Source organism: Diprion similis, chromosome 12, assembly GCF_021155765.1.
Source record: "Diprion similis isolate iyDipSimi1 chromosome 12, iyDipSimi1.1, whole genome shotgun sequence".
NCBI lineage: Eukaryota > Metazoa > Arthropoda > Insecta > Hymenoptera > Diprionidae > Diprion > Diprion similis.
In genome coordinates this window covers 4,900,034-4,923,790 of record NC_060116.1, presented here as the reverse complement: position 1 = coordinate 4,923,790, position 23,757 = coordinate 4,900,034, and the positions used below count along the sequence as shown (strand labels likewise).

The 23,757-nt window shown below is 38.4% G+C and overlaps 2 protein-coding genes across 4 annotated transcripts; one reads left to right on the top strand and one right to left on the bottom strand.

Moving 5' to 3' along the window:
- Positions 1–1,596: 1,596 nt before the first annotated feature.
- LOC124413442 (pyruvate carboxylase, mitochondrial) lies at positions 1,597–17,980 on the top strand. 2 transcript variants are annotated; one of them, XM_046894005.1, is made up of 14 exons: positions 1,597–1,734; positions 10,604–10,858; positions 11,664–11,983; positions 12,072–12,222; positions 12,300–12,511; positions 12,602–12,804; positions 12,923–13,184; positions 13,261–13,579; positions 14,165–14,215; positions 14,345–14,812; positions 15,003–15,392; positions 15,473–15,908; positions 16,042–16,438; positions 16,649–17,980. In XM_046894005.1, exons 2-14 carry the CDS (start codon positions 10,723–10,725, stop codon positions 16,895–16,897), a joined length of 3,594 nt encoding a protein of 1,197 aa, XP_046749961.1. In that variant the 5' UTR covers positions 1,597–1,734; positions 10,604–10,722; the 3' UTR covers positions 16,898–17,980. The 2 variants fall into 2 exon arrangements, with proteins under 2 accessions (XP_046749961.1, XP_046749962.1); XM_046894006.1 differs by lacking the exon at positions 14,165–14,215.
- Positions 17,981–20,035: 2,055 nt separating this feature from the next.
- Positions 20,036–23,396, bottom strand: LOC124413443 (zinc finger protein 845-like). 2 transcript variants are annotated; one of them, XM_046894008.1, is made up of 3 exons: positions 23,139–23,396; positions 22,539–22,760; positions 20,036–21,848 (listed from the first exon to the last, which is right to left on the bottom strand). In XM_046894008.1, exons 1-3 carry the CDS (start codon positions 23,148–23,150, stop codon positions 20,259–20,261), a joined length of 1,824 nt encoding a protein of 607 aa, XP_046749964.1. In that variant the 5' UTR covers positions 23,151–23,396; the 3' UTR covers positions 20,036–20,258. The 2 variants fall into 2 exon arrangements, with proteins under 2 accessions (XP_046749964.1, XP_046749965.1); XM_046894009.1 differs by lacking the exon at positions 23,139–23,396 and having other exon boundaries at positions 22,501–22,669.
- Between the last annotated feature and the right edge of the window lie 361 nt (positions 23,397–23,757).

Below are 23,757 nucleotides of genomic sequence, written 5' to 3'. Positions count from 1 at the left end.
AAAGAAAAAAAAAACTGAACTGTTGGATGATGATATAGCTCATAAATAGTTAGGGCCTTACTGTGAAAAAAAAAATATTATTAAATAATAAAGCGTTGATAAATATTGCAAAGGGTGAAGATTTTTTTCCGATAATGTTAGTTTTTTATCCTATATTCCAAGTAATCTAATATATTGATCAATAACCGACGATTTAAAATACCAACTATTTCCCGTTGATGTATCTTTATTTTTTGGCAAGCTATAACCACGTGAATTTTAAAGAGCATCTGCCCGAATAACAGGTGAAAGTTTTAAAGGGGTTCTCACATGATTCTTTCATGATTTCTTTTAGCACTTGTAGCAATGTAATTGCATTTTTTTTAACTACGAATAAATTTGAGAATTGTGAACATTTTAACAAGGCCACTGAGCTTTTTTCGTATTTTACTTTCGAAAAATGGTTAACAGATTTTAAATTCTCGTAGCTCCAATGGACATGAGTGACATAAACGGTTGAGAAAAATTTCAAACAAAATCAGTGTTACGGTTTTCTGCAACTTTAGTAATTTGTATTCTTTCCTAAGTTGTTTGAAAATAGTTTTTATCAATTTTTTCGTTGTTCCTGCTGTAGTCACGACTTTATCATCGGTACAACAATGTAACTTTAATACAAAACAAGATGATTAAAAAGCTGTATAATTGTCACGAGCACAATCGCAAAGCTGAAAAAATTTACGAAATACTCGTTAAAGATCAAATTTGTTCTATTTTTAATGCCAAGAAGCCACCAAGTGCAGACTGGCGTAAAAAATGGTATCGAATTTCGAAAAATCAATGAAAACTGTAAATTTCAGTCCGTCGAAACAAATTTTCACAGCAAACTAGGAGATTGGAGAACTGTATGAACGTCACAAGCACAATTACGAAGCTCCAGAAAATCCCAAAGGTTTAGAAAAATTACGAAATACTTGTTAAAAACAAAATGCGTTACATTCTTACTGCCAAGAAGCATCGACATGCAGACTGGCGCAAAAAATAGTATCGAATTTCAAAAAATCAATGAAAACTGTAAACTTCAGTCCGTCGAAGCAAATTTTCACAGCAAGCTAGAAAATTTAAAACCAAATGCGTTCCAATTTCAGCACCAAGAAGCATCGACATGCAGACTGGAGTAAGAAATGGAATCGAATTTCGAAAAATCAATGAAAACTGAAAATTTCAATCCATCGAAAGCAAATTTTCACAGCAAACTAGGAGATTGGAGAACTGTATGAACGTCACAAGCACAATTACGAAGCTCCAGAAAATCCCAAAGGTTTAGAAAAATTACGAAATACTTGTTAAAAACAAAATGCGTTACATTCTTACTGCCAAGAAGCATCGACATGCAGACTGGAGTAAGAAATGGAATCGAATTTCGAAAAATCAATGAAAACTGAAAATTTCAATCCATCGAAAGCAAATTTTCACAGCAAGCTGCCGTACCGACGGTTTCAAAGATCCATACAGTGTTGGGTGTGCTCGTTCCGCCTACGAGCCGCTGTGGCGTTTACGTCGATTCGAAAAGCATCAGCAACCTGCCGCGGAGCCAAGAGTCTCTGAAACACGCTGTATTATGTTGTAATATATATGCCAGCGGTGCGGAGCAGAGGTCGAATACGCATGTGTCTCTCAGTACGGTTTGGGACACGGGCCGGCTTCAACGGGACGTTTCTACTGCTCCTCGCACCATCATCGGCAGCTTAGTTGTGAGTAGAAATTTTTGAGTCAACATTTAACCGCCACCCAGTGATTAGTGGAAATTTCACAGCCACCGACGTCCCGGAAAATCAGACGGATAATGTGAAAAATCTCAAATGCGATGCGATTTTCTCCATAGAATCGTGTAGTAATGGGTTGCAAAATGCCGACGAATGATTTATTTATATATGTAAAAAATTTTAAGTTAGGTAAAACCTGTACAATTGATCAGCGTTCGTAAGAACCAAATGTTTGATTGGAAAAAAACAAATATTTCGTAATCTTTCGCTCAAAGTGACGTGCCCTGAAGTCTGAGCCAACAGTGCGTAGTTATAAGATACATGAATATAACGACGGAATTCTATTTACTTAGATGTATACGCAGGCCTATTAGCACTGGGTAAAGAAAATAGCGAGGGAAGGTAGAGGACGAGTTCAAAATTAAGGAAAACAACACTTGCCGTTAATGCGTCACGATCCGTCTGTTCATCCAGTGACACAATTGAAATCTCGTCATAAATTTACAGCGGTAATGAAAGTTAAAACAATTGGTAGGCAGCAATTATTTATAAAAAGTCTTGATCAAGTTAGTTAGTTAAAGAGACGACATTTGTTTTTTCATCGCTCATACGTATAACGAGTTTTCCAAAATTCTAGCACTCGTGCCAATATAGTAATTAAATAACGATTATCTCGGTCTAATCGGCTGTTCCTTTGGCAAACGTTCATTAATTCAACCTATGACGCACATTAATTTATGTACTACACGCGTGCGTGCAAAATCGATTCCGCGACGCCCTCGTGCTTTTGTGCAAAACTCGGCAGGTTCTTGAGCTAATTTCTGAATGCATTATTTCCTGATCATATGAGATGCCGAGCATTGTGTTGCAAGTGATTTACATTAGTTTGAAGCATCGTCTTCGATTTAAGTACGTGCGAGTAAATCTTCGGAGATCAGATATCGGACCTTTTCCACAACTTGTAAAAACTTTCCATTATCGTAGATCATAGATTCGTATAAATCGGTAGAAAATTACTGCACTTTCAGTTCTCGAGGATTTGACTTGACTGACTCGAAATCGGTCTTTTGCAAGTATTTTGGATACTTGCAAAATAACTTTCCGTCGTACAATAGACTGTAAAGTTCAAATGTCGCACATCCTGACACTCCTGAATATTTTTCCTAAGCCCTTAACTGTAACCTTCGATATCGGAAGCCAGAAATTCATCGGGATGAAGCCTGCGACAGGTTTTATTACGTCTTGCCTGCGTCAACAAACCGAATTGAAGCCGTTATTGAATCTACGTCATCAGCTATCGGAACGATCGAGTGTTGACCCGTTGAATCTTGCCTAGTATCAGCTATGACGATCGGAGGTGGAAAAGCGGGGAGAATCGGGTATCTTTTTACTTGTAGGAATATGGTGTAGTTTTGTATTCAGTAGCCATACCGATATGTAAAATATTAGCTTACTAATATTTAATGTAATTAAATCCAGATTACTTTTCACTACTTTTCTACGGTACTAGAATTTTTCGAACGATTAAAAATATTTATATTCCTTATCAATAAACGATAACGCAGTTGAAACGTACGTTAAATATCATTTGAAGTTTATAAATTAGTACCACGTGTCTTCTCTTCCCGAAGGAAATCAACCAACTTTTTAATAACCAATCGCCAATTAACATGCATCGTCTTAACCACGTTTTGCAAGGTCTGTGTGAAAAATACTCTGCAACTTTCTTGTACGCATATTATGAAATTTCCTGTTTCATTTTTATCCAATTTCCGAGTCAGTTATCATCGTCTAGTGTTACAATCGTCGACTTATCTCAGTTCTCATGACGCAACAGAGGTGGATTTACTTAACAATTTCAGTGACGGAGAAAGAAAAGTTTCCAGCATTTGTATTTACAGTAGTACAAGCATAACCGCAGCAAAGTTGTGGCCGAGTTATGCGAGTCGCATGTCATGATCTGGTCATATCTATCATCGTAATTTCGTTGATACCGACGGCGTCTAATACGAGAGTGATAAAGGTTGTATAATATTGTCAGATGGACGGTTCAGCAACCGAACGGTACGAGATTAGCGTAATATTTATCTGACATTGAGATTTTCGACAGTCGTTGGTGATTAAAGTTCGCTGAAAGTTTGTAGGAAGATTCATGCTGATTTTTTAAATCTATGAGAGTTACAGTTGATAGAAATCTCATCACTTGAACGTGGCAAAGAAAATTCTCGACTTTCAAAGTTTTGTGAATTCCTGTAGAAAGTATTTCTTACTCGTCTCATCTACGTTGACTATTTCTGTAATTAATTTCTTTCTATTCAATACATTCGTATTCAATTTCTATTTGCAAGTAACCATTCTTGGGTAGATTATTCATACATCTGAACACGCAATTATAAAAAATACGGTAAATCGAGGTAGAACATGTCCTTGGATGGTAAAATTTTCTATTTAACAATCTACACGTTATGTCATTGGTAGAAAACAGTAATGACTAGACATAAAAAGAATTGTCCACTTGCTGATCGATTGTCATTGTCATTGTATGTACGCGTAAAGAAAGCAGTTGATTCTTAGCGTCACTATACTCTATTAATAATACTACATTATATCTCTGAATAGGATTATCAGGTCAGACGATTATGTGGTAAAAAAGGTCATTTACGTCAAAGCTTCAATAGAGATACTTAGGCAAGGAAATGTAACAGTAAATATATATATATACATACATAGTTTATCCGAAATCGCACGTGTAGCCTAGAATTCTTTAAACTTGTCACGAGTGAATTCGTATGCTTAGTTTATGCAGGAGGCGAATTATTAAGGCAGGTGATGATTTTACAAGCTTCGAGGAGACTCCAAATGATGATTTAGGCGCGATTATAAACGGGACAGTGATGTAAATTTAGAAATTATTATCTCGTACAGAAATAGAGAAAGAAGAAGAATCTTACACAGAATAAAGGAATAGACTTGAAAACATAGGCTGTACATAAGTTATGCAATACAGCTAGATAAAATTACTGCCTCGGCTATACGCTACGATATGACGAGTGTTTCTGCATTTCCTGAATAATTTTCAGCTCGGAACTATAAATACAACCTTTTTTTTCATCAGAATTACCGTTTTTTGTTTAACCGATATGAAAAAGTTGAACGGCTACAAAGACGCACTGGTTTTTATAATGATATTTCAATACTTGTTGATCAGAGTATGATTTTTCGAAAATTTAGATCAGAAAAGCTTCGAGCGTAATGGCAGAAAAAAAATCCTACGAGTCTGAACTTATTGCAAGCTTTCTGACATTCCGAAAATTCTATCATATTGAAATTGCCAGAGAATACCATTTTATGACGAAGCAGTGTTGAAAATTTTTCACATTCTATCTTTTGGTTGCAGTATAGATTTGCGAAAAACATAACACGTGTGTCGCGGGCCGTCATTTTACGGATTAACCCCGATTAAGAATGTTATATTACCTCTCGAATTCTTGCGAATGTGAATATTTTGATAAGGCTCTCGATAACGACGTTAAAAATCGCGGGATAATTCATCACACTCAGGATTGCAAATCTATAATAGCGATTAAAGTGACCTGCGCAATTTTTTACTTATTTTCAAGTAAGAGTGCGATATCCTAACTTGTTTAACTATTCACATTGCCTGTCAAGAGGAGCGTTCTTTCAGTCTACATTCGTCGAGATTTTATAGGGTTTTGTTTCAGGCTCGAAAAAGTCTGCACAAATAGTTGTTGTTACTTTTAATTTTATACTTAAAATCTCGCCTGCAGAATTTACAACGCCGGATCAACATAGATCATTATTAAACAACGCTAAACACTGTCTGCCATTTTCAAATTCAAAAAGAAGCTTCACATGTACAATAAAGCCGAAATCTTTGCTCGCTTTAAAGATCCGAGTAGCCGAATATTTTAAGTCCGTTAATCTCTAGAATGATTCAAGTTCCGCTATATAACGAGCCAAGTGTCACTGCCTTCTTGTAAAACACGTGGAAAGTGGCTCGATATGGATTTTCCCGTCACGACAGCTCTTTCTGAGGAAAGAATAGAGAAAGAAGAAACCTGCTGCCTCTTACATCGCGCGTTGACTTAACCCAGATATTGCACTTGAGTATCAACTATTGCTGTACGGTATCGAAAATTTAATACCGATTTTCTGAAATACTGTTGGCGGCGGCTAACTGTAGTCAAATATACTGCAACTGCATTTAAAAAGATGGTAGCATTGTGTGAAAATACAAAATTATGCGATGATTATTCGTAGAGGATGATTACCCGGAGGAAGCACCATTAAAGCATTGATTATACTCGGTTTTTTTTAAATCTGATTTTAAATGTTTAAATTAAATCTATTTCGATATTTTGGATTTTAGTGTCCGTAGTTTCAACTTTCGGTATAACGATGGCGATATTTCAATGTCAGTATCGAAGGCTGACATTGATGCCGAAATATGTACTTTAAAATCAAATTATCGAAAGAATTTCGGTATTAATCGGTATCTTGCATGCGTTGGGTTTGATTAAATAAAAATTGACAACTTAAATGAGCTATTTTTTTACCGCCAGATTAAGGAGATACAAAAAATGTTTACAACGTGACTGCTAATCTTCTCGTAACAATCAGCGAATGATCCGACAAAATCGTTTTTAACTCAAGTAGATATATAACGATGGGAAGTCTTGTCGCAGATGTAATAATATTTTAAGCTCTTATCGGTCTTATCGCTCGGGTGATTGAGCTCGAAGGCTACATCAATTCGAGCATACCTACCTGCATTTAAATATATATACATACATGTATATAGGGTTCGTACTTCGGTAGTATTAATATCTCGGTCTTTAAAGTCATTCATACATTACCTCGTTGCACAATTTAATCGTTCGACTAATATTTCACGAGTTCTTTAAAAACGTAAGTAATGATTGTCGACGTGCAATCCTTGACTTTGTCAGTCACGTGATAGTTAAGCGTCAAACTTTTCTTATCAATTTTTCACCTGACCACTAACTGTATCTCAAATAATCTCGACTAGGAAATCAAAATACTTACTGTATTCTGCGCGTTGTAGCTGTTATGTTAAGATACCTGCCAAAGCCATTCAAAATCATGTATACAACCTTATTGTATACCTACCACAAGTCATGCGAAACTCGTATGGGAACCTTACAGATTTTATGATAGAAACGGTGTCATTTCGAAGGTAATTTGTGTACCAATCGTCCCTGGTATCTCATAATTTTCAATGCTTAATCTGCTATCAGATCACCATGGAAGCGAGATTTAAAGGATTTCGAACAGTTTTCGTATGATGTAGATATTCGATAAGGGAGAGCTAGTATTTGTGGCTGTATTTCAAATTTCAATATAATATCCTCTCAAGTATATTTACAGATTAAGTAGAAATAATGAAACGCCAGGTGATTCCACACAGAGAACAGAGTAGATTTCCATGTGCAGTGTTTTCGTATGTCCCTCCATTTTTAGAAAAATACATCGTTCGAATCTTTAGTCAAGACTATAAGATATCTGATACATGAGTTTAACGACCGACTAATGTTAGTTGATTACCTGTTCTCAATTCAGAATTGTTATTCTAGTTCGACTTTCAAATATTGCATAACAACTCCGGAACTCTGAGACGGTGTGTTCGCTTTGCACGGGCTGTCGGTGTTTTGTGAGACTTGAAGTTGATTTTTCAAACCTCGCTCTTAACTCGGGATAATTAAAGGAGAAGGAGGTATATAATTGAGGAGAAAGACATGCACCGGGATCTCTAGCCTATAGATCATTTAAACGGAGAAGATTATGGACATTTTTCATACTTATTCTGAAGAATTAAGTTTCACAAGATAATAATGACAACGTGATTCACTCAATCTGTGTTAATTATATTTCTCAAATTTTCCACTCACCTCAAAGCAGACACACGGCAGTCAGGATATAAAGCACAGATTGTCATATTCGGTATCGTAGGCATCGTAACGTGGCTTGGAAAACTCGGTATAAAAATAGTCGGACCTTCAACAGACCAATTGATCCAATTTATTTAATACGGTTGGACCATGATTTTGCCTAACAATTGACACGCCTACCACGAGCGATTGCTTATTTCTAGTTTAATCGACGCGCTGTGGTCATAAATCGTAATTAAATGGTATCGCAAAACAGCAGGGATCGCGAAGAAATCGCAAAAGTGCAATCAACCAACACGCATCACGTTTCCACTCCACTCTGTACGAGATTTTCCTTTTCCCACCACAGACACCCTCTTCAATCACATTTCTTATTTCTCCATATTTGGCCTCTTGTAGTCACGTTGATCTGCAATGAGATCTTAATTGGTATTCCGCTAATGATTGACGAGGCCTGAATTACGCCATTTCAGATTGAAAATCGAGCCTTGTGGATCCCGATTTGAGCTTGATGTTGATACGTCATGTCAACCGCACTTGAACCAGTTAAACGCATTTTAGTTCTCAACGAGCTATCGAGTACGGAGGTTGATCGTACGGCCTTGGCAGATGCTCACACGGATGCCAAGCGTGTCTACAACTTCAAATAATTCGCATAAAATTCTCAGACGGAGCACTGTTGACATTCGATGTAACATTAATAATTTCGCGTTTCGATTGACGACGGAAAAAAATTTATTAGGGAAAAGAAAAAAATTATTTAAACATTCTGAGTCTCAACTTTCGATACAAGTGCGATGGGCCGATTTCAAAATTCCAGAAATGATAAAAAAGATTTAAACAAATCGATAATTCTGAATGGCGGACCTTGTACTCCTCATCTTTAGATGGGCGATTCATCAATTGCACAATATTGTACTACGACTCTCTGCTACATGTGGCTAAAAAGATGTATTCGTTCTATTCTTAAGATTGGCTCGGTGACTAGAAAACTATTCCTAGGGTCATCACGTGAGCTATTCTACAGTTCAGGGTACGAGTCTTGTTGACGGAGTTATTATTCTCAGTTCTTCACCAAAACGTTTCTCTTAAAATTTAATGCGTTATTCCGTGGATATTTATTCCGTTTTTGTGATAATTGATCATTTTTTTTTTCATTCTCAAAAACATTGAAAAATGTTAGGGATCATCAAATCTGTCAAAATTAATAAAGGTATTTACTAGACTGGTTCAAAAAAATCGACTATATATTTTTTTTTAAGTCACGTGTTTAATAGTTGTAGGTGGAGGAAATAAGACACCCGCATTAATTCGAGCCCTGAATATTAATATCTGGCGGTTCCTCAACGCAATTTTCCATTTTCCATTTGATTAACATTTGAGAATTATTTTAATTATTTCGGAATTTTGTAATTCAGTAACGAGAGAATACACATGAACGTCCGATATATATTTTTCTACGGAATTGAATGCTCTACAAAAAAGTATTTCTATAATTTTTTTATAGCTCAACTCTTTGAAAAGTTATTCAAGGTTAAATTTGAAATCATGTAAAAATTGACTTTTCTTCATGATTCATAATGAAAATACTAGATTTATCACAAAATATTGTCGGTGGTTTTCGTAAAGAATTTCAACTGTTATAAAATCATGTCATTCAATTAATTTCCAACTTCAGCAAATTTATTTTATGCTAAAAAAAAGTGCTTTTAAAGTGGAATTACATTTATTACACATTATTACTTATAATAATTACAGAATAAATTTGCTCTACTTTTTTGGACCAGTTTAGTATTTACATCCCTCAATTTGTCGCTGAAAACTTATTCGTTAACAAGCATTCTTTTTCTTTTGAATGTAAATTAGTGAATAAACAATATACTATACTAGTAAAAATTTTATATAATATATAAAAATAATGATTTATTCCTATTTAAAATTGATTAGAATACTAATAGCTATGTAATTGCAAATACTATTTTTCAAGTAAATCTCTGGCTTCATTAATTTTAGCAGCTAAGTACTGAGAACTACTTCGATCCGGATGATTGGACGGTTATTTATTATTTTTTGGATAATTAGTCAATCAACGATCACATAAACTTTGCAGTTTCGTCATGCGTTAAAGAAATGCCGTGTGTCAAGAAGTAACGCTGCTAATTCATGCAGTGCCAGTTGAGCTATTGCAATGTCAGAGGAAACCGCAGCAGCGAAGTGGCGGGTAAACGAAATGATAATTAATGAGAATTTCGCACGCCATCACGGTTATGCATGCGAGAGCGGAATTAAAATTCTAATTATGAAAGCGATTCGATTGAGGCCGAAGAATATGTCTGCACTGTAAAACTGTCTCGAGGTAATGTTTAACAAATCGCATCCAGCGCATCCGTCTGGCCAAAGTTCGAGTTATGTAAGAATCGGCGACCCGCTGCGTTTCTGCAAATTTTGTAATGCAACCAAGACGGATGGAAATCGCTCATTTGAACTACTGGCGTAACAGCGTCATAAGTTTCTCTTCTATCATAGATTGTACGATATTTCATATATTATACGTGTATTCGCTCGATATCTAATCGCAACAATCACGTGATCATGTTGCAGGCTGCATTATCGTTGCCCAGTGTTCCAACTCTTGTTTTTCGACAACTATTTACAGCCGAGATTTAAGTTCAAAAAATAAGAATTTGTAATCGTCCATTCCACTTGAAAGTGGGACGGTGAATGTGAGAGGCAGTGCATGTATGTACAATCAACATTTTTTGCGACGATAAAATTTTAACGATAACTAGGGTACAGTGGATAACCCGAATATTTCGTAGGTTCAATGAACCAGTCGCATGATTTCACTCGAATGTCAACGATGATAGTGTGAATAATCGAGCTCAAAAATACACACGGATATATGCAATAATTGTATGATTATATTTTCAGGGGTCTACGAGTCCCGATTCGAGATCGAGAGTTTCGGGAAGCCGAAGACAGCGGGAAGCGGTTCCAAGGGGAAACCGTACTCCAAACGCCGACAAGTATCTACAACGAAATAATCAAAAATGTATTCGGCAAGAAGAGCGACGCGGGCTCTCTCCAGGCACCGGGTTATCCTCCAAACCTGGAATGTGGCTAAAAACAATTTCGCCACAGATGTCGAGTACAAGCCAATAAGAAGCGTCCTTGTAGCGAACAGAGGTACGTGCGAGATTATGCGAGTCGCATTTTAATAAGTCAGAATAAACGCAGGCAGCGATTGTTTATTCCAAAACGACTACACAAATCTAAGTGTGAAACGTAATACGCTGGTGCTAAATACGAAGCTTAAAGTCTTTCAATGGCTACACATATGCACACACGTTAAGCGGAAAGACGAACTTTGATCATGTAGCAATCAGTGATCCGTCAACGCAACGCGATAGTAGGAAACTTACAATTGTAAGTTTTTAACGGTCTTAGAATGCCGGATGAAGAACGTTCGCTTCATCGTTGGCGTAAAGCGACTTAAGAAAAAGGACCATTGCGATATCCCAGACGGATTTATCTCTCTGCGGCAAAAGATGAAATTCCAAAGTGATACGTGTGGTAATCGTAGTTCATTGAGTAACATGCAGATGTCAAGTTCGTTGATTGGAATTTTTCACTCCACTTTAGTGGAGTGGAAACTGCAGTTGCGAAATAATACAAAACACGTCAATTATCATTTCATGAATTTAAATCACTACGTGGGATTCTCCGATATTGAGCTAGAAGTATTTCGCACACTTCTCGTGATGCGAGCCCATCAATTCATACAATTAAGCATACGAAACCACTGTGCTTTACAAATACTTCTTCACGTGGCTAGAATGATCGAGCACGTGTCATTCGATTCCATTTCACCAGTTCTGTACACCCCACGATCATGTTTAAACTCCGTTTTCTGCATGGCTGGACTTAAAGTCTATCGAAAACTGTACCGAACCCTTTTGACGAGTACCTTATGCGAATTTCGTGACCACAGGTGAAATTGCCATCCGAGTATTCCGGGCGTGTAACGAACTGGGCATCCGTTCGGTCGCCATATACTCGGAGCAGGACAAAATGCACATGCATCGACAGAAAGCCGACGAGGGTTACCTGGTGGGTCGCGGTCTACCTCCGGTTCAGGCGTACCTCAACATCCCTGAGATAATCCGCGTCGCCAAGGAAAATGACGTCGATGCGATCCATCCAGGATACGGTTTTCTCTCGGAAAGATCGGACTTCGCGCAAGCGGTCGTCGATGCTGGCATCCGGTTCATCGGCCCGAGTCCGAGGGTGGTCCAGCAGATGGGTGACAAGGTAACGCACGATACACGTGACGGTCCTTCCGATGTAGCGTCGAAAGCAATCTCTCAGTAGCCTTTTAATATCCAGTCAATCCGCCCAGGTCGCCGCCAGGCAAGCAGCCATCGCCGCGGGAGTTCCCATCGTTCCAGGAACCGATGGACCCGTCACGACGGCCGACGAGGCGCAAGAATTCTGCAACAAGCACGGACTTCCGGTTATATTCAAGGCTGCCTACGGTGGCGGTGGTAGAGGTAAGTCTCGTCGGATGTTCAACAGTTTTCTCACAACTGCCGGCTGACTTCAACGTCTTGGAAACTCTTTATTTCAGGAATGAGGGTCGTTAGACGGATGGAAGAAGTGCGAGAAATGTTCCAGCGTGCGTCATCTGAGGCTCTGGCTGCCTTCGGAAACGGAGCGATGTTCATCGAGAAGTTCATCGAGAGGCCTCGTCATATAGAAGTTCAACTGCTGGGTGACCATGCGGGGAACGTTGTTCACCTTTACGAACGAGACTGCTCAGTTCAACGTCGTCATCAGAAGGTGGGCGGAATTTGTGTCAGAAGGAGTTGGCCCTCCATTGCAAGTGTATGAAAAGTTTGACCAAAAACTTTCTTCTGTCGCTTGTATCAGGTCGTCGAAATTGCACCTGCACCCTCGCTGGACCCGAAGGTTCGTGACAACATGACGGAGCACGCTGTGAAGCTGGCAAAACACGTTGGCTACGCGAACGCGGGAACGGTAGAGTTCCTTGCTGATGAATCCGGGAATTTCTACTTCATTGAAGTTAATGCGAGGCTCCAGGTGGAGCACACTGTCACCGAGGAGATCACTGGGTAATTAATTATGAGGTTTTGAATCCTATATGAAGTGTTGAGGATCCGGAGTTTGATAGAGGAATCTCAAGACCATGAGAGTTTGAAAATCGAACTGACCCCGCTTTTTTACTTCCAGAATCGATCTTGTCCAGTCTCAAATTCACATCGCCGAGGGCATGACTCTGCGCGAACTCGGCATGACGCAGGAGAAAATCGTGCCTCAAGGGTTCGCGATTCAGTGCCGAGTCACTACCGAGGATCCAGCCAAGAACTTTCAGCCGGATACTGGGAGAATCGAGGTGTTCCGATCCGGAGAGGGCATGGGTATCCGGTTGGATAGTGCTTCGGCGTTCGCTGGCGCTATTATATCGCCTTACTACGATTCCCTGCTGGTTAAGGTAAAAACGGGCAGTCCTTGAAGTGCTCTGCGCATTCTCGAAGCTTTTTGAAAAGTTGGCTTTTCCCGAATTTTAGGTGATAGCCCACGCTGGAGATCTTCAGTCGTCCTGTGCGAAGATGAACCGAGCACTGAGGGAGTTCAGAGTCCGTGGAGTCAAGACGAACATTCCGTTTCTGTTGAACGTACTGGAGAACCAGAAGTTCCTCAACGGGAACGTGGACACCTACTTCATAGACGAAAATCCGCAGCTGTTCCAGTTCCAGCCCAGTCAGAATCGGGCGCAGAAGCTTCTCAACTACTTGGGAACTGTGCTTGTGAATGGACCGAGCACCCCACTTGCCACGTCGCTAAAGCCAGCCGAAATCAAACCACAAATACCCCAAATCGCTCGAGGTATGAATGAATGTTTGAAATGAACAGACCTTAGCTATTGGTGGATAACGTAGTTCAAGATGGTTAGCAGCTTGTAAAGTAATAACTTTGTTTTCCTCTTCTTCACGTCGGCACATTGAATCGCAATGGCCCAGGTTCGCATTGCGAATCGTACTCACACTGTCAGTTTCGTTTCTAAAGTAAATTAATGCAACAAATATTTTAACTGACTACATATACCTGCGAAGTCTGCAAAGAAGCTGTGATTCTCATCTTTAACAGCAATTTGGTACGATAAATACAAAAATTGGTATCTTTGCACCCATTGAAAACACGAGGCATGAACTTTATTTATTTGCAAATTTCAACGACGTGTGACGTAAGTAACGCCCGGTCGTTTATGAGTTTCAATTAGTACAGCCATTGGATGCCCGACTCTTACTGTAACTACCTCATACGATCATTGATCTGAACACTTGCTCATATTACGTATACCCACCCAATTTACATCTTAAACTTATTAATCTCTTTTCATTTTTATACTTTACACTATCATTTATTTATCGCATGCCTTTTATCCGTTTTGTTTGACAATTGTTTTTTTAGACTTTGCTAAACTTGCTGCCGCTGAAGAGACGATGGATCCAGATGCTCCAGGTAAGTTTGCAAAAATTCTTAGGTATGAATTAAATAGCCCAAAGCATATGTCAATATCCATGTTCACCGCTCATTTCAAACCCTCAGCATTTCACCTTCAGATATACTAAACGGTAATCTAATTTGTAGGATTATTGGAGCCACCACAAGGTCTGCGAAAAATTCTCAAAGAAGAAGGACCAGAAGCTTTCGCAAAGGCCGTCCGGGCCAAAAAAGAGTTACTCCTGATGGACACGACCTTCCGGGATGCTCATCAATCGCTGCTAGCCACGCGTGTTCGCTCCCACGACTTGCTGCAAATTTCTCCATTCGTTTCCCACAAATTTAGCAACTTATACGCACTCGAGAACTGGGGTGGTGCTACATTCGACGTAGCTTTGAGGTTCCTGCACGAATGTCCTTGGGAGCGGCTCGAAGACATGCGAAAAACCATTCCGAACATTCCCTTCCAGATGTTACTCCGCGGAGCAAACGCAGTGGGGTACACGAACTACCCTGACAACGTTGTCTTCAAGTTCTGTGAGCTGGCCGTGCAAACTGGCATGGATATATTCAGGGTCTTCGACTCCTTGAATTATCTCCCAAACCTGATTCTGGGTGAGAACAACGATAATGAATTCGATTCGTACTGAAAATCACAAGAATATCTTCTACAGTTAATGTTAATGGTACTTCTGACCACTCGATTATTTGACAATTAAAGAAATGGATAAATTGACAGTCACATATAGTATTAAAGTGGCAAAACATGTTACCTTCATCCTATTAAATGACGAAATATTCGCAGGTATGGAGGCAGCTGGAAAAGCTGGTGGTGTTGTAGAAGCTGCAATTTCTTACACCGGTGATGTTAGCGATCCGAAACGCACAAAGTACGACCTGAAGTACTATACAAACTTAGCCGATGAACTGGTGAAGGCTGGAACACACGTCCTATCGATCAAAGACATGGCCGGTCTCCTGAAACCCAAGGCTGCTAGTTTGCTAATAGATGCCATCAGGCAGAAACAACCAGACGTACCGATCCACATTCACACACACGATACAGCTGGTGCTGGAGTCGCGTCGATGTTGGCTTGTGCCGAGGCTGGAGCCGATGTGGTCGACGTTGCCGTCGACAGCATGTCCGGAATGACGAGTCAGCCGTCGATGGGAGCCGTCGTTGCCTCGCTTCAAGGTCTGCTTGACTTCCGTTCAACTTGACGGTGATTTTTCGATGGATCCGTAGAAAGTTTTAATCTGGAAAATGTTTTGCAGGAACGCCATTGGACACTGGAATGAAACTGACCGATATATCTGAGTACTCGGCGTATTGGGAACAGACGCGTACCCTTTACGCACCCTTCGAATGTACGACCACGATGAAGTCAGGAAACGCCGATGTTTACCTAAACGAAATACCCGGGGGCCAGTACACCAACTTACAATTCCAAGCGTACTCTCTTGGGCTTGGTGAATTTTTCGAGGACGTTAAAAAGGCCTACAGAGAAGCCAACCTTCTTCTCGGCGACATTATCAAAGTCACACCGAGCTCGAAGGTTGTCGGTGACTTCGCCCAGTTTATGGTACAGAACAAATTGACCGCTGCTGAGGTGCTCGAAAAAGCTGAAGAGCTATCTTTCCCGAAATCCGTCGTCGAGTTCCTTCAGGGTGCCATTGGTGAACCTTACGGAGGATTCCCAGAGCCTCTCAGGTAAGTAGCAACTTTAATGTAGACAACAATATACCATCGGACATAAGCGCGGTCTCGATCTTTTCAATATTCACTCATGTTTTCGTACTTCTGACAATCAGATTAATTCATCAAAGTTCGATTCATCCTACAGATCTAAAGTCCTGAAAGCAATGCCGCGAATCGAGGGAAGACCGGGGGCGAGTTTACCGCCGTTGGACTTCGCCGCTCTAAAGACTCAGCTCAAAGAATCTCACCCCCGCGTATCCGACGAGGATGTAATGTCAGCTGCTCTGTATCCGCAAGTAACCGAGGATTACCTTAACTTCAAAGAATCGTTTGGTCCAGTTGACAAATTGGATACGAGAATATTCCTTACTGGGCCGAAAGTAGGGGAAGAATTTGACGTTACAATAGCGAGAGGCAAGACTCTTGGTATCAAAACTTTGGCGATGGCTGAGGACCTCACGGCGAACGGAGAACGTGAAGTATTTTTCGAAATGAACGGACAACTTAGATCGGTATTCATCAAGGACAAAGAAGCTGCGAAGGTACGTAAAAGTTGTTCTCTCACCGTACCTTAATTATTGTATACATTGCAGTGCCCTCAACTTGCAGTAAGTCAGGACTAAATGATCCTATACCTTACTTTCATGATATCCTTCCATGGTGTCTTACCCATATAGTCACTAATGAATACTTTGTCTTTAAAATCTGTATAAAAAACTGCAACGACGTGACGCTTTGATTTATAATTTCAGGAACTACACATTCACCCTAAGGCCTCGAAGTCAGACAAGAGTCAGGTTGGAGCTCCGATGCCAGGAACTGTGATCGACATAAGGGTGAAGGTTGGAGACACGGTTGAGAAAGGGGCTCCTTTGGTGGTACTTTCGGCTATGAAGATGGAAATGGTTGTGCAAGCACCAAAGGCTGGAAAGATCAAGTCGCTTGACATAAGTCAGGGTATGAAACTAGAAGGGGATGATCTTTTGCTGACTATGGAATAAATACCGACTGTGAAAGGTCAGACTATCTGTTTAAGAATCATGTCAGTGCTCTGCTGTCGCAGCAAAAAAACTACAAAAGAATGATTAGATTATATTATATTATCAACATTTCACAACAGCTGCAAACTACTGAATTTCTATTACCGACATCAGTAAAGATATGAAAATAAAGAAGAAAGATGCGAATAAACTAAACTACGAATAATCGATGGGATAATCGAAATGTCGTAAAAGTACACTTTGAAATACGACAAACTGCTTTGAGTCTGAATAAAAATTGATATTTTTCCCAGAGTTTTGTAGCGAGGGGCACAAGACGCGGATATCAATCGCAGTCATCGTGAAATCGAGTAATTTTACTAAGTCGTAAATGTTCATCAAACATTTTGGGATTACAAATAATAATAACATACATAATGTCATTAAGACATGTATGCGCAGTTGGAGGCCTTATATTATAATTCCGGAGATATTGTGTGACTTGGAATGGATCCAAAAACACATCGATAAACGAATGCATAATATCGGAGTGATTATCAAAATTCAAATTCAGCATTGTGGCTGAAACGTCTACAAATGTTGAAATTTACGCACCCTTAATAACGTAATAACGTAATAAGCCGATCGAATATAGAGGCAATTGTAATCTCAAATATTTTTAGAACTTTTAAACATTTAGATGAAAGAAAATAATATTCATCAAAGAAAAATAACGTGATGAAACATCCAACTGATGATAAAATCACGAATCGTTTAGAATAATAATTAAACATAGCATTAGTCTATCGGATACCTAAAACAAGTTAGTTGTCATGTCTTACCAAATATCGCGTTATTGAATTCGAATGGCATGTACTATAAAATTATTAGAAACACGAGGATGTTGTACGTGAATCAGATTTTTTTTTTTTTTTTTTTGTTTGTTTAGGATTCCTACATTCTAGCAAACATCTTCACGCGCTGTTAATATTTTGTACAATTTTTCTCATCATAGTAGATTTTTGCTATGAAAATGTGTCTGGAAATAAATCCGTTTCAGTCACAGTTACTTCTACGTATAATAACTAGGTTGTGGATGGATCGGTAATTGCGTTGTCTAATTATCCAATTATTATTATTTTTTATTTTCAACCAATAATTGGGATTATTCAAATGTCTAACTTGTTTCTTGTTCTTAGAGTCTTGATTTTTGTTCGTATAAAAAATCCGGATGAAATACACACGGGTCCCCGGGACACTGTGATCAAATTGTACAAATGTGTATATCATTTAAGTACATTTTATTTATTTGGCGAAAAAAGTTATTATATCCAGCAATACTGTATGACACGTTCAAATTATCGCCGCAGACTCTAGAAAAGTTCCTATATCAAACAGCGGCCAATTCTTTTGTTATTTTGTTATTTTCACTAATCGTCTGTTTCTTATTGATGCATTAGGTGATACATCTTTTGAATGAATCATTGTTACATCATATACGTTAATTATATTTGTAAGTATGCTGGGTCGTTGATTTGTACATATATGTAATAACTGTATCATGTGTTGCCTACAATACGTATGATGCAAGAGAAAATGTTATTTAAGTTGCAAATACTTGGAAATAAATATCACATGTAATGTTGTTAGGTATCTAATATTATGTATTATATTATATTATGCATTACATATATATATATATATTTATAGCATTATAGCATATATATATATATATATATGTAAGTATACAGAGGTTTTAATATTTTGCCTGGAGCAATTCTATTATCTGCAGCATCACTCAGCTATAATCATTCGTAAATTAGTATATTGTACAAGTCATGTAAACGGGAGGAAAAAGAAGTTGCGAATGAAATTGAAAAAGAAAACGCTTCCAATAAAATTATATTTCTGTAATTATATTGTCAGTAATTTCTGTGAACCTATAAATACCGATCGGTATTTAAAAGAAAGGGTGTAAATTGAAGTTCAATCTATGCAGAAGTTCATATCAAATAACCGTACCAAAAACCTGCATTATACGTTGTTGAATATCGGTTGTTTCAAATTCGCACTCAAATTTCGAGTCTTTTTCCACGTTGAATTCAGTTTTACCTTGTGTAGCGCAGTTTTCGTTTGAAGAAAGTTTGAAAGAAATTAGGTAATCAGCTTCAGGGAATTCGTATGATTATATGCAATTAACGTGGGGAATTACATGTTATTACGTTGAAAATATGACAGAACGAAATGAATTTGAAGGATAAAAATCTTCGAAAAACATTATTTGTAACCTTGAAAATATTTATTCACTTTTTTTTGTTCTTTTTTGTACAGTTATAAATACTTACTCAAAGTTAAATCAACGACGTTCAATAGTGCAACGGACAGTTTTATTCAATTAAAATGTGTAACACTGCGAAGGATTTCAGTATAAAAATTTCTATATTCTTACAAAGTTGAAAAAAGAAAGCCAACAAAACAGATATCTTTGCTTAGTCAGTATTAAGGAGGTATTGTAGTCTAGAACTTTGGAAAGATCGATTTTTGTTTTTATGTATATTATTATAGGTACATCCTTAGGAAATATTTCGGCCCAAAACTGATGTCAACATTCCAAAAATTGAGAAAGTTATGGGCACTTGAGTGAAACGATGTACAGTGTGCGTCTTAATAGACCGCCTAAGAGGAAGTTGCGAATGCGGCATAGAGCCTTCAATATGCTCCAGAAATCGTCGATTTAAGTTAAGAAATCAATGACAACATCGAGGTCAAAACTACAATACATTTTTAAACTTGGTTGACATAAAATCTCCAGTTCAATTTAACCGATTGACTTCAAATTTGGTATGGACTTTCAGTATATATATTTCCCTTTATATCCGGAATTTTCTTATCCTTCTTGTTCCCGTCATAATTATATTCGAATTGATGAATAAAGTTGGTTGTATTTCCTTTTCCGATGAATGGGAGCATTGGAATTATGTCAACCGTCTCAACCTGTTCTTTCTTTTACGGTCACATTTAGAGGCCCATAACTTTTCCATTTTTAACTTTTTTTATACAAAAATTTTTTGCAAATTTTTGAAAAATCAATGAAAGACTACAAAACTGAATGGTAAAAATATATATGGGTGTTTTTTTTTATGAAACACGAAAAAACGGCCCAAGTTTAAGCCTCTAGACTAGAATGACCCCTTAAACAAAAGCGAGATGAAGAAGATAAACTTTGCTTATGTTATCTTTGATCACCAATTTCTCTCATAATTCTAATTGTTTTATAAAATATGAGTGCCGATAGCTACACTGAACAGTGTAAAAAAAGTTTTAGATACTTGTGTATCTATTCATCACTATATCATCAAAAACAATTGCCAAAATTATTCAGTTACTCAGTTAGATGGAGATGAAGGTGATTTCTTAAATTAGAGAAATGCATAAATCGTTTTTTACACTTGTCACATTCGAACGACTTTTGATTGGCATGCGATAGCATGTGATTCTTCAAGTAATCCTTGCGGGAAAACTGCTTATGGCAAATGATGCATATGAATCGTTTGAGTCCCGAGTGCACTAGTTTGTGTCTGTCCAAGTCTGACAATCGGGAGAACTCTTTTCCACATGAATCACACTTGAAGAGTGTGCCTAAGTGCAACCGCATGTGTGCTTTCAAGTGTTCGGGTCGTGACAATTGTTTATGGCATATATTACACCTGTTTTCTTCCTTGTCTCTACCGTTAAACGAAGAAAACTTTTGATCCCCATGACTGCGAACGTGTTCTTTTAATCGAACCTTTTTGTTGAAACGCTTCTCGCAAACCGCACACTCAAATCTTTTGTCCCGCCAGTTATGCGCGCAAACGTCATTTCCAAAATTATATGTGCTGGCAAATTGTACACTGCAGAGGTCGCAGTTGCTCGATCTTTCCCTGCACTCATAAGTGGCCGAATCTACCTGCAGCAATGTCTCTTCTTTCACCGCCTGACAACCTGCACAATTTGGGCTCTGATGATGGGGGCAGATCTTGTGTGAGGCGATATGTCTCTTCAGATGGTCTTTCCTTGCAAAATGCTTTCGGCAAACATGACATTCGTGGCACCTTGTGTTGCTCTCGGGACTAGTTGTGTGTCCTTCTACGTGCGATGGCAATGGGAAACTCTTTCTTAAATTTAAACAAGAATTGTCATCGCCCATATTTATGTCGAAGCCAGTGTTTTCATGGCTTTCTTGGTTTGTCGGTATCGATTCAACATGGGAAAGCATGTGCTTTTTCAAGTTGTCTTTTCTGGAGAACTTTTTCTGGCACGTGGGGCAATCAAATAATTTCTTATCCAGATGTGTAAGTTTATGTCTATCTAAGTCAGATGGTCGGGAGAATTCCTTTTGGCATATCTCACATCTAAAACACGTACCCAAGTGGAGTCTCATGTGAGCTCTGAGATGCGAAGCCCGAGAAAATCTTTTGCTACATTTGTCGCACTCGAACAGTGTGCCCAAATGCTGACGCATGTGGGTCCTTAGGTGCTGAGGACGAGAAAGCTGTTTGTGGCATATTGTGCATCTGTTCAAGCCGTTGTCGAAGGCAAAAAACTCGCCATCCGAACATTGCGAATGACTAAGTATGTGCTGCTTAAGATGATCCTGTCGGGAAAATTGCTTCTGGCAAGTATTGCATTGGAATGGCTTCACGCCTGTGTGTATCAGCTTGTGCCTGGCTAAATCTGATACACGGGAAAACTCCTTATGACAAACATCGCATTGGAAACGGCCTGTTGTACCTAGGTGCAAGTCTACGATGTGCCTGTCCAGTGAAACACGACTCGAAAATTGAACCTGACATATTGCGCAGCGGTATAGGGTCTGATTTCTTTCATTCAGCTGCCAATCTTCTTCTGTGTTCCCTTCGTTGAACGGACCTTGCATTTCTGCCAGAGCGATGTATTGTACGGCTGATTTTAGCATAGTTTCTTTTTCCATCTGTAATTGCAGTAAAACATGTTAGCTTCGTCCCTTTTCACTTTTCTTATCTTTATTACATATATTCAGTACTTAGTATTTACCACTGCGCGTAGTGTGGTATGTGTATAGATTTAAATTTCTTTAGCAGTACTGGAACTGAACCCAATTTGTGAAAGTGAAAATAAATTTTGTAGCAGGTGCAAGTTCTTCGTTTAGTTTAGTGTTGGTGATAGGAAGTTAAGGATATTGACATTAAGACAATAAAATATAAGCAACAAAATCACTACTTTGGAACTTAAAAGTGATTTTGAAGATAAGTCGAGATTGAAAGATATTAGTTTGTTTTGTTTTTCAACAGTTGAATAAATTTCAACTATCCCCAAACTTCTGAAATAACAATTCTTTATAAAAATTATTTCATCGCATTAACGTCATGATCTTCAACCTTATGCAGTATAAACGAGTTTGGAATTGCCGGATTTAAAGATTAGCATTGTCAAAACTATCGTTTACTTTCATCCTGTATTTTACCTCAAACGCATTGAGTCAGGGGTTCAAATGATGAAATTGGAGAGAATGATCTTCCATACATGGTAGGGTATATAAATTAGGCAGTAATACGAATTACGATTCGATGATCGTTTGCTGACAAAGTGAACTGCTCTCTTACTAAAGAATTCTGAGAATCCTCGGTCAGCTGTTACTCACTAAATCTGTAAGATTCGTGTTTGTGAATTTTTGCTGAATCACATCAGCAGCGCTAGCATCTTCTGTCTTTATCGAATCCTTGCTCTTGATTTTAGTGTTTGCATTCGCGAAGGTGTCGACATACTCTAGGAATCCTCTCAAAGTTGAAGCGGCATCCTTGTCAGACTGCTCTTCTGCCATACGTGCAAATCCATCAATGCTTTCGAACAAAACGTTGCAGCCCTGGACAGAAGAATCAAAGGTTAACTGACAAACAGATTGTCCATTAGTCTGAACAAGAAGAATTTCCCTTTGGCGTATGTTAATTGTGTATAAATTTCCAACATAACTCAAGTATTCTAAACTCTGGCTTTTCAAGGCTCCAAGGATATCAAAGAAGAAAATGACAATTCATTGAGACTTCACAAGGTTTGCTGATATTTGTGAGATTTTTTCAGGCTTGAAACATCACAGTTAAGAGATATATGGACGTTCGATCGTTCTCAATTATACAAACGAACCTAACCTAACCTAAAAAAACCTAACCCAACTTAATTTTTACACAAGATGTACAGGTCATTTCGATATGTTAAATTGAGTGTAAAAACTTTTTTTTCGTACCTCACGTTCCATTTTCGGCGTATGTTAAAAATAGAGGACCTTTTTCAATCCGCATGCTCTGGCAACGAATCATAATATTCTTCCGCGTTATGATCTATTGTATAATTTTACTTTCGATTCGTTGCAAAGCTCCTAATTAAGAATTTACGTTTAACCGAGTCAGTCTGATTTGAATCGCCATCTTTTGACTTACAAACTTGTTGTACAATAGTAACGGATATGATATATCAGTGACAATAGTTCAGTGAATAATAATTCTGAGGGGTAGGCTACGCGGGCAAATAACCGTCGTATATTTTAACGTGCGCCAGGGATGTGCGCACATGCACTTTGCTTACACGGTAAAGTAGGACACTAACCACACGTTAGCGATCTAAAAAGGTGTGCAATCTATGTTACTTTATATATTCATTGCCGGATGTCCGACGGCCGCCATGCTGCAATAGACAAATTTAAAAAAATTCGAATATCTAAGTTCAATGAACGTTTGATAACGGTCGGTGACTAGATATATATACATATATTCATACAAAAACCCAGTCAGAAGTGTCGTGTCTTGAATCCACATGCTATTCCGGCTGCATATTTTGATAATTGATTTTTTGAAAAGTCGGCTGCG